Raw genomic sequence first — 12209 nt, 5'->3', positions numbered from 1 at the left:
TATATTTACATTCTGTATGCTTAGACCCATTGACAAAAATTACATTCATAAATGCATAACACAGGTGTTCATAGAATCTCAGCACGTGGGAACTGATAGTAACCTGATCACACTGCGTAGTAATACACTACAAAAACTACTCACTCGGAACGACCGACCTAGATGCTTAATTCTTACATCTTAAAATATTATTGAACTGTGCTTTGTGAAATATCCACGTATTCACGTGTCCTGTGCTACAAATAAACATTGAATATGGAACTACATTTTGTTGTGTTATTGTTGTTGACGGTTGCTAAGATCTCTCACGATAGTGTCACATTTCCCCGCGAAAAAACACTGTTCTCGCCACTGCGTTGCACCCGTGTATAAGCAGGAACAAACCCTGTTTATTTGTTTTATTCGTTGTTATATCGATCCACTGAAAGGATTCGTCAATGTAAATATAAGGAATGATATTTATTTTTTCAACATTTATGAGGTCATAACAACAATGGGTTTTTGGACATATTTTACATAAATCGCTAACGCGATTCATTCAATATGTCCATAAACCCATTGTTGTTATGACCTCATGAATGTTGAAAAAATAAAAATCATTCCTTAAATAACTACAAAATTGGAAGAAATTCTACTGAGAAATGGTGACACAATCCTATTACCTTAATTGCCAGCTCTGATTCAGGTGTTTTTTTTGCTCGGGTTTCTGCATGTACATCCAACATAAATACGATTGCCATATATTCTCAATGTATTCATGCATGTACATAACATTTCATATGAAATAAATTTAAATTCAATTTAGATTTAAAACTTGTACGTTCCGTCTACGTCCGAAGCTAGAATAACACAATAACAACCACCCGTGTCCTACCCACACACATGCTCCAACCTCATTGGTCAATACCACATCGCACGAATTACTTGCCCTGATACGATCCTCACGTGCCTATAGACAAATAGTACGCGCTATTCTCTGAAACACGCGCAAATTTGAATATCAGCTATATATATCAATAGTTATTTGTCTTTATTTTGTTTGGGTCCCCGGTTTATAACATCCTTGCAGCATTAAGCGATATGTCATATGATCTAACTGAGGACATCAAACTTAAGACAGATCAACTTTTATTTTCATCATAATATGATAATTGGCAATGAATATTTCACAAATGAAAATGTAAGCCATTCACTTAGTTTACTTACCTTATATTCAATTTTATATTGAAGAGAGCTTCTTCAACTTTTAAATTTCTTCGTATTGCACACAGAATGTATGTTTTCAATTTCCTAGCTTATAAAATATTTCCGTAATAACACATGATGAGGAAGTATTAAGTGTGAGATAGATCTGTACGACTGTTTCAGTTTAGGTTAATACAAAAGTTTAACTCCTTTATCACTAAACTGGTTTACTTCCTCAAAGGTCAGCTCTATATATTTAAGAAATAAATCAACACGGGTGCATGTAATATGATGGAATGTATTATTTGGGAGAAATAACCTTGGGGGGAAAAAAATAACAAATATCGCTCAGAATCGATCTCAAAGTAATTGTTTTCCAACATTTTTCAATCCCATGTTATATACATGTACTTCAAGTTTTACCATTTCCATATCCTACTCTGTACCAGCCTGAGACCCCCATATCACCCCAAGGGTCTGGATGCCTGAGGGCTGAGTTGGGTCACGGTTTAAATTGTAAACACCTTGTTCTGATGAATGACTTCCAGTGCTTCCCCATGAGTGAAAGCCTTTTAGGAAATTGAGGTCGCATACTGCCTACTAAACCATAACAGTAAATTCCTACGATACTCCTATTACGTTTGACCAGAGAGTTATATCACCAGTTATGTATTCGATAACGAGAGGCCATATGGGCCTGTATCGCTCACCTGGTATTAATATATATATATCACACTTGTAACCTTTAAGTGGACTGAAACTACAGGCAAAATCTCAAGGTCTTGACTCAAAGTCATGCAGAGGTTGCCAAATATCTCCACCCTATACCTTTTGTGTATTAAGAAGATAACTTTCAAAGGTTTATACACAATTGTCCCCTGTAACCTTGATAGCATGTCAAGGTTATTCACATAACAAATTTGATAGCTATTCATATAAGAATGCTACTCAGGTCACATATTCAGAAGAAGTCATTTAAAGTTTCAAACATATTTGACCCCTGTGACCTTGAATATTATATATATATTCAAGGTCATTTTTTTAACAAATGTTTCAAACCTTTATTCCAGCATGCTATTGGCTAAATATCATCATTCTAACCATTTTTTAATTTAGAAGTCGTGAAAGTTATTTTGACACAATACAAGTTACACATTTGACCCCTGTGACCTTGAATAATGGCAAAGGTCATTCAGTCTTTTTTCATTGGATAATACCAAGGACCACTCACTGTAGTCGTATGGAGAACAAATTCAGTGACATTGTTTTTTTTAATTTAACCAAAAATAAGACATCAGAAAATTTTGGTAACTTTTTGTGTAAAAATGTAGACCTCATTCTATTATTGATTGGATTATGTTGAAGAATGATGCCCCTATTTGTTCCTAGTGTTAATGATATACAACATTTATATTGCGCCCTATACAATTTGTTAAAAAAAAATTAAAGCACTTCACAACATATGGATAATAGCATATAACTCACCATTATACATTAAGTAAGAAGATAATTATCTCAATATGCATATAAATGAACATATATATATATATGTTGTGAACATGACATCTGTCCAAAAGAACTCGTGTTTTTATTTCACTCTTTTCCCAATTTCAGTAATAATACTGTCACCGTCAACGCCAATTGTTACCCACATGCAGGATTATTATCCATATGTGACATTGTACCAAACCTGTTCTATACATGTATCATGGCAGAGCAATTATAATTCTTCTTTGTAATAATTATTTGGCAGTTAAGCATTTTCTGAAAATATATTTAAGCAATATAGTCTACCACGACATTCCTTGCATTAATGAAATTTTGAAGAAGAAAGATCTGTGGGGTTAAATTTATTTCTCAAACAGCAGGGGTCCACACAAGTTCTACATATTCACTTGAAGCACCAAAAATGGATTGAAAAATGTATAGAGTAAAAACAAGTATGAAATAGATGATGTAATACTGATGTATGATAGGCATAATCAGCACAGCACGGCCCAGAGGTGCTACATTTTAGCACCATAGACCGGTGTGGCACGGACTTCTCATTCCGTGTTGCCAGTAAAGTCAACGTCAATGAGAAATACACTCATACACAGACGATTACAATCAAACAAGTTTAACGAAGTCGGTCGCTGTGAACATGTTCAGTACGTACCTCGACAGATCTAGACCTCCCATCATGCCAGGCAGCTGTTGATGATACTGCGTTGTAATGGGTCTGCGATGTAATTATAACGGCAGTTCTCATTGGTTAATGTAGACCAAATATGCGTGCATGTGTAAAGGTAGAATTTATAAAGAAAGTGAGAAAACGTTGGAAAAAACAATTAACTAAGGCCGCTTTCAGTCTTAGTTGATTATTTTTCCAACATTTTCGAATCCCGAGTTATATTCAATTCAATGAAATTAAATAATTGTATTGCTTCCGTGGTGTGTTGAGAGCTGTGCGGTGATTGGTTGGTGTGATCCGGTATTGTGTACGAAAGTATAAATGCAGGTGCTTTTCATGTGTCGGGGGCGTCTGCTGGATAACCGAACTCGGTAGTGAAGCGGACGTAAAACCTATCAATCAATCAATCAATGTGTCGGGGATAACCTAGTGCTTTTTATAGATAGATTTCCATCTGCAGCCCGCCTTGTGCGTTAAATGCTCGGATGTTATATAAACATTTAACCAAGTACTTTTTTATAGATAGGTCTCCATCTGCAGCCCGCCTTGTGCGTTAAATGCTCCGATGTTTTATAAAAATAATCCAACCCCTAGGCATACCATTTAACCACATTATCAGGGCTAGACTGCAAGAGTGCAATGAATTATGGGGACTGCACTGCGTACCTTTGGACATTGTCCACACCCTTGTAGCTAGTCCGCTTATACAGGATAGGACAAACAAAGCCTTAACAATGGATAATAAATTAGGATACAATAAATCAAACTATCAAAACAATTTTATAAAACAAAAGCACTTCCGCCCACAACAAACACCCACCCCTCCTCCCAATCATCCCCAACCACCCTCCGGTTCATACAACTAGCACTCTATACAGCACATTTTGTATCATCACATTTCTTCTTTCCCCATACTAATCATCACACTATACACTAAAATCCATAAATGTCGGAACGATGAGCAGAACTAAGTGAAAGAAGTCGAGGTTTTAAGAAAGATGACATTGGTAAAAGTACAGTCAGGTATATTCTCAGTGAAGAATGATGAAGAGAGGAATATATTGAACGGATAACAAAATACAGCACATGACTAACATATAGTCCGTCGGATGGGACTATAAATGGTGGCCCGTGTGAGAACTGTCCAATCTCGCACGGAAAAAAATCCCTCTGGGTTTTTCGAAAAGGAGTAGGCGCGTAAACGCCGACACAGAGGATAGTGATAGCTTTATTCAAAAAATTAGGCCGTTAGAACTAGGGTCTCTTTATTAAGACTTTTATAAGGACTTTCAAAATGTATATACAAACTAAATTCATAGAATAGGCAGGGGCTGGTGTGGCTGGCGACGGCACAGTACCTCACTTCCGTCCAGACTTGGTGATGCTGTACGACGAGTGTTAGGTTAAGGCATTATTAGACATAGGAGCCGTCTTACAAAAACTAGACTTATACAGTTAATATATATACGATATACGGCTCCTTCTCTAACCTATCCCCCTCTTCTACTCTTTACTCCATACTTTATCCCTTCTACTCATCATCTTCCTTTCGATTCTTCGTCTGCTGGATAACGGAACTATTCGGTAGTGAAGCGGACGTAAAACCTATCAATAATAATAAAAAACTTGTCGGGGAGTCTGCTGGATAACCTAACTACTCGCGCGATCGGTAGTGAAGCGGACGTAAAACCTATCAATCAATGTGTCGGGAAGAGAGTGTAGACATAGGCACCAGTCGTGCGTCTCTCTCGAGCTCTCTCCTCTCTAACTAGACCCCGGGTATATTCAGTTAATGTTACTGTAGTCGTCGTGTGAATGAGTGTGAAAGTTGTGCTTCGTTATTATCTTGTTGATGTTAAATAGATATGATTAACTGTTCGTAGTTGTCGTAGTTTTCGATTCACAAAGACTATTCCAAGTTCTAGAACCCGAGAGACAGGTGCCCAAGTCTCCTGTTACACATTTTTACATAGTGATTTGAAGGCAAATAAAAAACAAATATAGAAAGAAACTGTAATAGTAAAAAATATAATACACTTACACAGACGCCAGGCCCGCACTCCTTAGTTCAAGTGACTGTTTAATGTATATAGTCCGAAGATGAAATATGTGTTAAAGTCATTTGTGTCTATTATAGAAATAGTTTTGAATATATTTACTTCAATAGTTCTTTCTTAGCAGTGCATAATAGCCACACATGAATAAGAAGTGTTCATCTTCTAGAACAAGACATTTTTTACATACTCTTTCCTCTCTAGTTTTTTTTCTTGATCTTCCTATTGCTAATTCAAGGTTATGCTCACACAATCTAAATGTTGTTTACAACATTCTTAAGTTTTTATTAGTGATAGATACGTATTTTTCTTGGGTACATTCTTTCTTAATATCTTAATATAAGAATTTTTTTTATCCGTCATCGATGGTAGTTTCCTGAAAAAAATGGTTTCATTTTTTTAATGAAAGTTATAATTCTCTGTGTCATGAGGTTCTACCACGTCTTTGGTGCAACTATACCATGAATAAACACCACTCTCATCTAATTTTCTATTGAGTGTAAATTAAAGGATTCTGTAACCAAGGGATTTATATTGTTAGTTTGTAAAAATTCTGCTTAGATAATTCCAGGCTTGAACTTTAATTAGAATTTCCATAGAATACTGTCCCAACTGGGCTCTTGACCCAATGTTAATAACTATAATGTCATGCCTTTAAATGTTACGACACCAAACAATATAAACCAAATCAAAACATAATCCTATTTTTATGGAAAATTCCCGGTAAAAAGTCCGAATATGTGCGTCATCAGTCAAAAAGTCGTTCAAAGTCATAGTTAGTAAAAAAAATGACAGATCTTGATGAAACTTCAGATGAAATGGCGGAACTGGTGTTGAAAAGATATGTCCCCGGCGATATGTTTAATGTCATTGTATCTAGCACATCTATGTTTTAAGTTTAATACTAAACCCATGTCCGGGATGTTTTTACCGCTAATAGCGAATATTTTGTTGCAAAACATGTTCCACATTCGTCGTTTGACAGTAGGGAAGAGCACTATCTTTTATTCCAGGGGTGTAGAAAAACATTATAGAACGTAACCCCTGGGATATAGAGGAGGGTATTTATTTTGAAGAACTGAAACAATACGACAGTAACCCTGGTTTAATGGTACTGTGTGTGGTAGTACGAAGTTTGGATACTGGCTAGTGACACGTTTATAAGGATGACTATGAAGTAACGGAAACCTATACAGACAAAGCAGGCTGTCTATCCTTTTCATTTACTGATATCCGGAAAGATTGTTATACAGAAGCATGATTCTGTAGTATTTCGTCGTTCGAAAATAAAGGCAAACTAATTATCCATACAGATAAGGTTTCCTTGGTTACAAAGCTAGCCTAGATCTTATTGGAAGCTGGAGAGGCAACAGCACTAGATGCCATGTCTGCAGACACAATAGCACAACTTTCATGCAGATCTTTGAGTGTCGCTTAGACATCGTGACCAAGAAATACAGACTACTTGCTGTTAACTTCTAAGGCTATTTATCCTGATTTTGAGTGATGCAACTGAAAGTGAATCCACTTCACCATGCTCTCGTTTTGCCCATTGTCTGGTTTAAACTTCCAGAGAGTAAAACAGTATCTTCGAATTCACACTCCATTAGATAGAGTCTCATATACTTTGGAAACGTCATACAAAGCTCCTGTAGCTTTCCAATACGGATACTGGTTTGTTTGCCAGTATCTACGTGTCCAGTTGGACCATAGATGTATAAAGATGTAGAGCAAGAAGAGGTTATATTCAACTGTCGAAGCGTTTGATTTTTATATGAAACTGAAAAATTTGAAAACTATGCGTTTAGAATAACTGTAAGAACTGATTGGAGCAATTTTGTATCTGAAGTATGTTAGCGTTGACGGCATTTATCGTCCTGCTGACAGGAAAGCGTCGAAATCGGGGCCCTTTATCAATAATCTTGTGAAGGTCATCAAGAACAGTTTTCCATGATGGTCATCAATGGTTCCACTGCCGGAGGTCCCCCATGGAACTAAGGAAATACATTTGTAGGTATATATGGGATCTTAGTTTAATGTACCGCATAATGTTAAGTTTCATTCCGATATCTCAGACTGATTAATCAATAGTTATAATGAAAAGCATGTCACTATTCTATCGCAAACGACAAAAGAAATGACAAACTATGGTACATGGTACCAGGTACATGTGTATGCACCACACATTGAATTAGTTTGGTTTCTGCTCGCGAACTTGTGTTCTTGCTAAAACTCAAAGGTACAATCATGGTTATTTTCATTATCATGTGTCAGTTCTCAAGCAAATACAAGTTGCTTTAAGTTTGTAGGTATAGACTCATTGTATTAACATTCGGTGAGTCAACTAATTATGGAAATATGCCGTACAAGAAAGGACAAGAAGAACAGAAGAGACGGATATACGAATAATGTCTCCAGTGTGCATAGAGAAACAGGTCAACCACTAATTATAAAGTGACGTTTGATAGCGAAACGTGAAGTAACTAACGTGGTTAGTGTATAAGGACCGTATGTTTGAGAATCCGGTTAGAAATATATCAGTGCTTAATTAGTTTTATTGTTATACTTAACTTTTTGAAGATACAGTATATTACCATAGCCATATTAAAAGAGCAATAATTACTAGCTTACGAGTATGGCTATGCAAACGTTATTTAACACTGCTTCAAAACCATGTATCCGTTATTCACGACAGCAAAATATATGTAAATAAAATTGTACTACTTTAAAGGGTTATACATAGAATATGGACACCTCATTAGGTCATGGAGTATATTTATTATATAGTTTAACGGGGGCGGTTCCGGCCTAGTCGACCTACTTTTAACTAAATGTGAACTATTTACATGTAACATGTCTTGCACTCTACCTACTAAATCAAAATAAAGTATATGAAATATTTGACACATTGAACATGCTGATACTATATCAACACAATGGTATAATAATAATCATAAACGTTTCTTTATACCAGCATAAAGTTCTTGTGATTTATAAATACCCCTCTGGTTGATTAAGTATACTCGGGAGTTTCCGTATTTAAGGATTCGTATCACGAAGGAGGTCACATTAATGCGAGCTCTCTTTTTCCTCGGCAACGACTGTAAGTTGAAAATGAAGAGATGTTTATGTTTTATCGTTGCTTGAAGTAACTCTTATTTGTCAAATTACTGACAATTAATATGAATTTGAGGTTAATATTGAATATAATATGACAGAAAGAGCGTAATACAAAAACGAAAGAGGAAGGTAAATATGGATGTGTTTTTATCTTGTAAAGATAACTGACATCGATTTGTTTAATTATGTTACATCGGAGAGTTCATCCCCATCGCAAGTTGTACAAAGATAGATGTCACTTTATATATTGTGTGTGTTCAAAATAGCCTTCTTATGTAATATGTCGTTTACAATATACTTGCGTGTTCGTGAACAACACGAATTCGTTATAACTAGGGTGTAACGGTGCCAATTTGGCGGCTCTATTTGGGATTTCACAGTTAATAAGAACGTTCAAAAATCATATCAAAACTAACTGTATTGCATGTACCTAACTCTTTTGGCACTCATGGATCCATATGAATACCACACAATCGATACAATTCATATTTAAATCACAGGGGGTCAAATGTGTCTGATTTATGAATTCCTCATGATAACAATCATTAAAGAAGTTTATCTTTAATTTTGTATCACATCAACCATAATTTGAAAACAAAACGTGCTTTGACTACATTATCATAACTATCTAACTATCAGGTATTGATGTCTGAGTATCTATTCTGTTTAAGGTCAGGCATTCATTGTATTAGACATTCTGCACCTTAACCATGACAAACAGCACAAACAACTACAGTGAGGAAAGTGACAGCGACTGCCCTGATGATGTATTCGTTTCAACCGTCTCGACCGAAACTGACATTGAAAGTGTTTTGGAACAATCTAAGAAGAGAAAGTACAATTCGAGGAGTATGCAGTTTATTGAAAATACCTATTTGATGTTAGTTATGCTTCTGTGGCTATCGGAGCCCTGGAAAGGACAATACATCATTGACACTTTTACAGAACTTTCGATGGCTAGTATAACAAAGACAAACGAAATGGTTTCAACCAACTTTCTCCAAGAACCTCAAATATGGAACAACCCTGACATGTTTGTTTATGCCGTTCCTACACAAACGAATTCCCCAATTATTAGAATTCGCTGTAGACAGGAACAGCTAGCAAGTAACTCTTCAACAACGTACACAGGGCAGTCATCGCCTTCTCTAGAACAGCATCCGTCGAGAGGACACACGCCTGAAACAGAAGGACCACCGACAGCCTCGAGAATGAACCTGCCTGACACAGGAGGACCACCGACAGCCACGAGAGTGAACCTGCCTGGCACAGGAGGACCACCGACAGCCACGAGAGTGAACCTGCCTGACTCAGGAGGACAACCAACGACGATTAGGAGACAGACGTGTGTTATGGAAGGACGACGCATACCTGAAACAGAAGGACTACCATCAGCCGCGAGAGCGACTTTGCCTAACACAGGAGAACAACCAATAGCGTTTAGGAGACAAGCGCCTGCTATGAATAGACAAACATCTGGTTTAAGAGACCACGAATTGGCGATGATGGGACAACCGTCTGCAATGAGACGAGAACCATCGTTTATGAGAGAACAACCATCTGATGTTGGGGGACACAGTGCAGAACAAAATGTGCCTACACAGCAGGTATATCCACACAACATGCGCTATTTCATCGAAGATTTTGATGGTACTCCAATAATCAGGGTTGTCTTGAACACGGATTTCATGAACAACTATAATCGATATGGCGCAATCTACGTAATATCTGAAATGACGCGACAACCAGCTACTAGAGAACAGCAATCTCGTGTAAGAATAGGGGAACAGTCCCGTTGGAGAGGACACCCATTAGCTATGAGCGAACATCAATCAACCAACAGACGACATCAGTTTATAAGGGAACTACCATATGATATCAGACGCCAGCGTAGTAATGACAGAAGGCAACCCTCCTCTATAGGAGAACAATTACATGTACAACCACCAGCTCAGAGAGGACACCATTCTGTAACAGGTGGACGATATCCTAGTAGATATCTATCTACTACTGGGAGACCTCCAGCTTCCTTTAGACAACGCACTCATGACGTGACAGGACAACATTTTGACAGTGGTAGACAAGAGACTGCACAGACGATATATCCGTACACCATGTACTACCGTATCGAAGAAACCGATGGGACTGAAGTGAGCCGGGTTATATATACAGCGCACTTTCTAAACAACTTTCATCGTTATGGGATCATCTACGTAAGCCAATCACCGGTAAGTACTCCGATAAACTCACGAACATGCTACTTTACACAAATCCTTATTTTTAATGTTATATATATTTTTTTTAAAGAAAGTTAAACTTATAACTACATCTTTGTTATTACAGGAATCACCAAAAACGGGATCAGGCACCTCCAAGAAAGATTGATGGTTAACTACCTTAGGCTGCAATTGTAATTCTACCTGTTTGAAGAAAGATAACTCGTGTCAAGTTATTACAAACACTAGTACTCCTACCAAGGGATAAGATTCTGTCGAGCTCTTAAAGATAACCAACAGTAGAAACACTTTAATAATCTCACAAGAGGAGTATAGCATAATACAGCTGATTTTCCGTTGTATGGATTGAATATATTAATATATTATCTATTTAATTCGATAAAAAACGGTACGTACTGCATAAATCCGCGATGCTTTTCGTCATCGATTCATACTCTGCGAAAGGCTTTTTTCCTCGCGGTGAGTTACAATGATTGTTTTAGGAACAAGAATAACGTAGATATCTGTAATCCTCAGATTTTTTGCTGATTGATCCTGTATCATACATGTAGAAAACTCGTATTAAAACTACAAAATATAGTGACAATGATTGGTTCTCTATGCATCCGGTTGCCACTTTTCAGTATTACGATTTTTAAAAAAAATGTAATCCATATAATCCATATCTGTTATATAAGTTTCAGATTTAAACATTAAATTCCTTTTATTGTACACAAACATTTACTACTTTTACTGTTTTCATATGTTGACTAAAAATGGATTTGCAAATGCTTTAGTCTCGCGTAACTACATGTTATATAATTTGAAAATTACAAATGTAGCCAGTACTCCTATAGATTTTTGAATACATAAATTAAGAAATATTACGCACCAGGACCTCTGTTTCAAAAGTAATTTAAAAGAATCTGAATTTCCAACGTTTTGGCCCCTAGCGTCGACGATGAGTCATAAAAATATAATTCATTTTTGGCATACAATTGTATTATATCTATTGTCAAATTATAAAACAGTTTGCAATCATCTGTGTGTGTTACGTTAATCTTTTAGTAGTATAGCTAACTAGCTCTGTCCTAGTGACTTTATTAACTAGCTCTATCCTAGTGACTTTATTAACTAGCTCTGTCCTAGTGACTTTATTAACTAGCTCTGTCCTATTGACTTTATCAACTTGCCTTTTCTGCACCATGTCTGTCCTAGTGACTTTATTAACTTGCCTTTCCTGCACCATGTCTGTCCTAGTGTCTTTATCAACTTGCCTTTCCTGCACCATGTCTGTCCTAGTGCCTTTATCAACTTGCCTTTCCTGCACCATGTCTGTCCTAGTGACTTTATCAACTTGCCTTTCCTGCACCATGTCTGTCCTAGTGCCTTTATCAACTTGCCTTTCCTGCACCATGTCTGTCCTAGTGACTTTATCAACTTGCCTTTCCTGCACCATGT

At 36.8% G+C, this 12209-nt stretch overlaps 1 protein-coding gene across 1 annotated transcript; it reads left to right on the top strand.

Moving 5' to 3' along the window:
* The first annotated feature begins 9225 nt into the window (after positions 1 to 9225).
* LOC110462672 lies at positions 9226 to 11478 on the top strand. The gene is made up of 2 exons (XM_021516751.1): positions 9226 to 10760; positions 10876 to 11478. Exons 1-2 carry the CDS (start codon positions 9243 to 9245, stop codon positions 10915 to 10917), a joined length of 1560 nt encoding a protein of 519 aa, XP_021372426.1. The 5' UTR covers positions 9226 to 9242; the 3' UTR covers positions 10918 to 11478.
* The last annotated feature ends 731 nt before the right edge of the window (positions 11479 to 12209 follow it).

The sequence above is a fragment of the Mizuhopecten yessoensis genome, unplaced genomic scaffold (genome assembly GCF_002113885.1).
Source record: "Mizuhopecten yessoensis strain PY_sf001 unplaced genomic scaffold, ASM211388v2 scaffold10821, whole genome shotgun sequence".
In the NCBI taxonomy this organism is placed as follows: Eukaryota; Metazoa; Mollusca; class Bivalvia; order Pectinida; family Pectinidae; genus Mizuhopecten; species Mizuhopecten yessoensis.
Note: the sequence above shows the minus strand (reverse complement) of the source record. Positions and strands in the feature narration are given on the sequence as shown.

Bases quoted from the DNA above. Each gene is read 5' to 3' on its own strand.
- LOC110462672 (XM_021516751.1), top strand. From the start codon at position 9,243: ATGACAAACAGCACAAACAACTACAGTGAGGAAAGTGACAGCGACTGC. The intron at 10,761-10,875 runs GTAAGTACTCCG...TTGTTATTACAG, and splicing joins TCTACGTAAGCCAATCACCG to GAATCACCAAAAACGGGATC.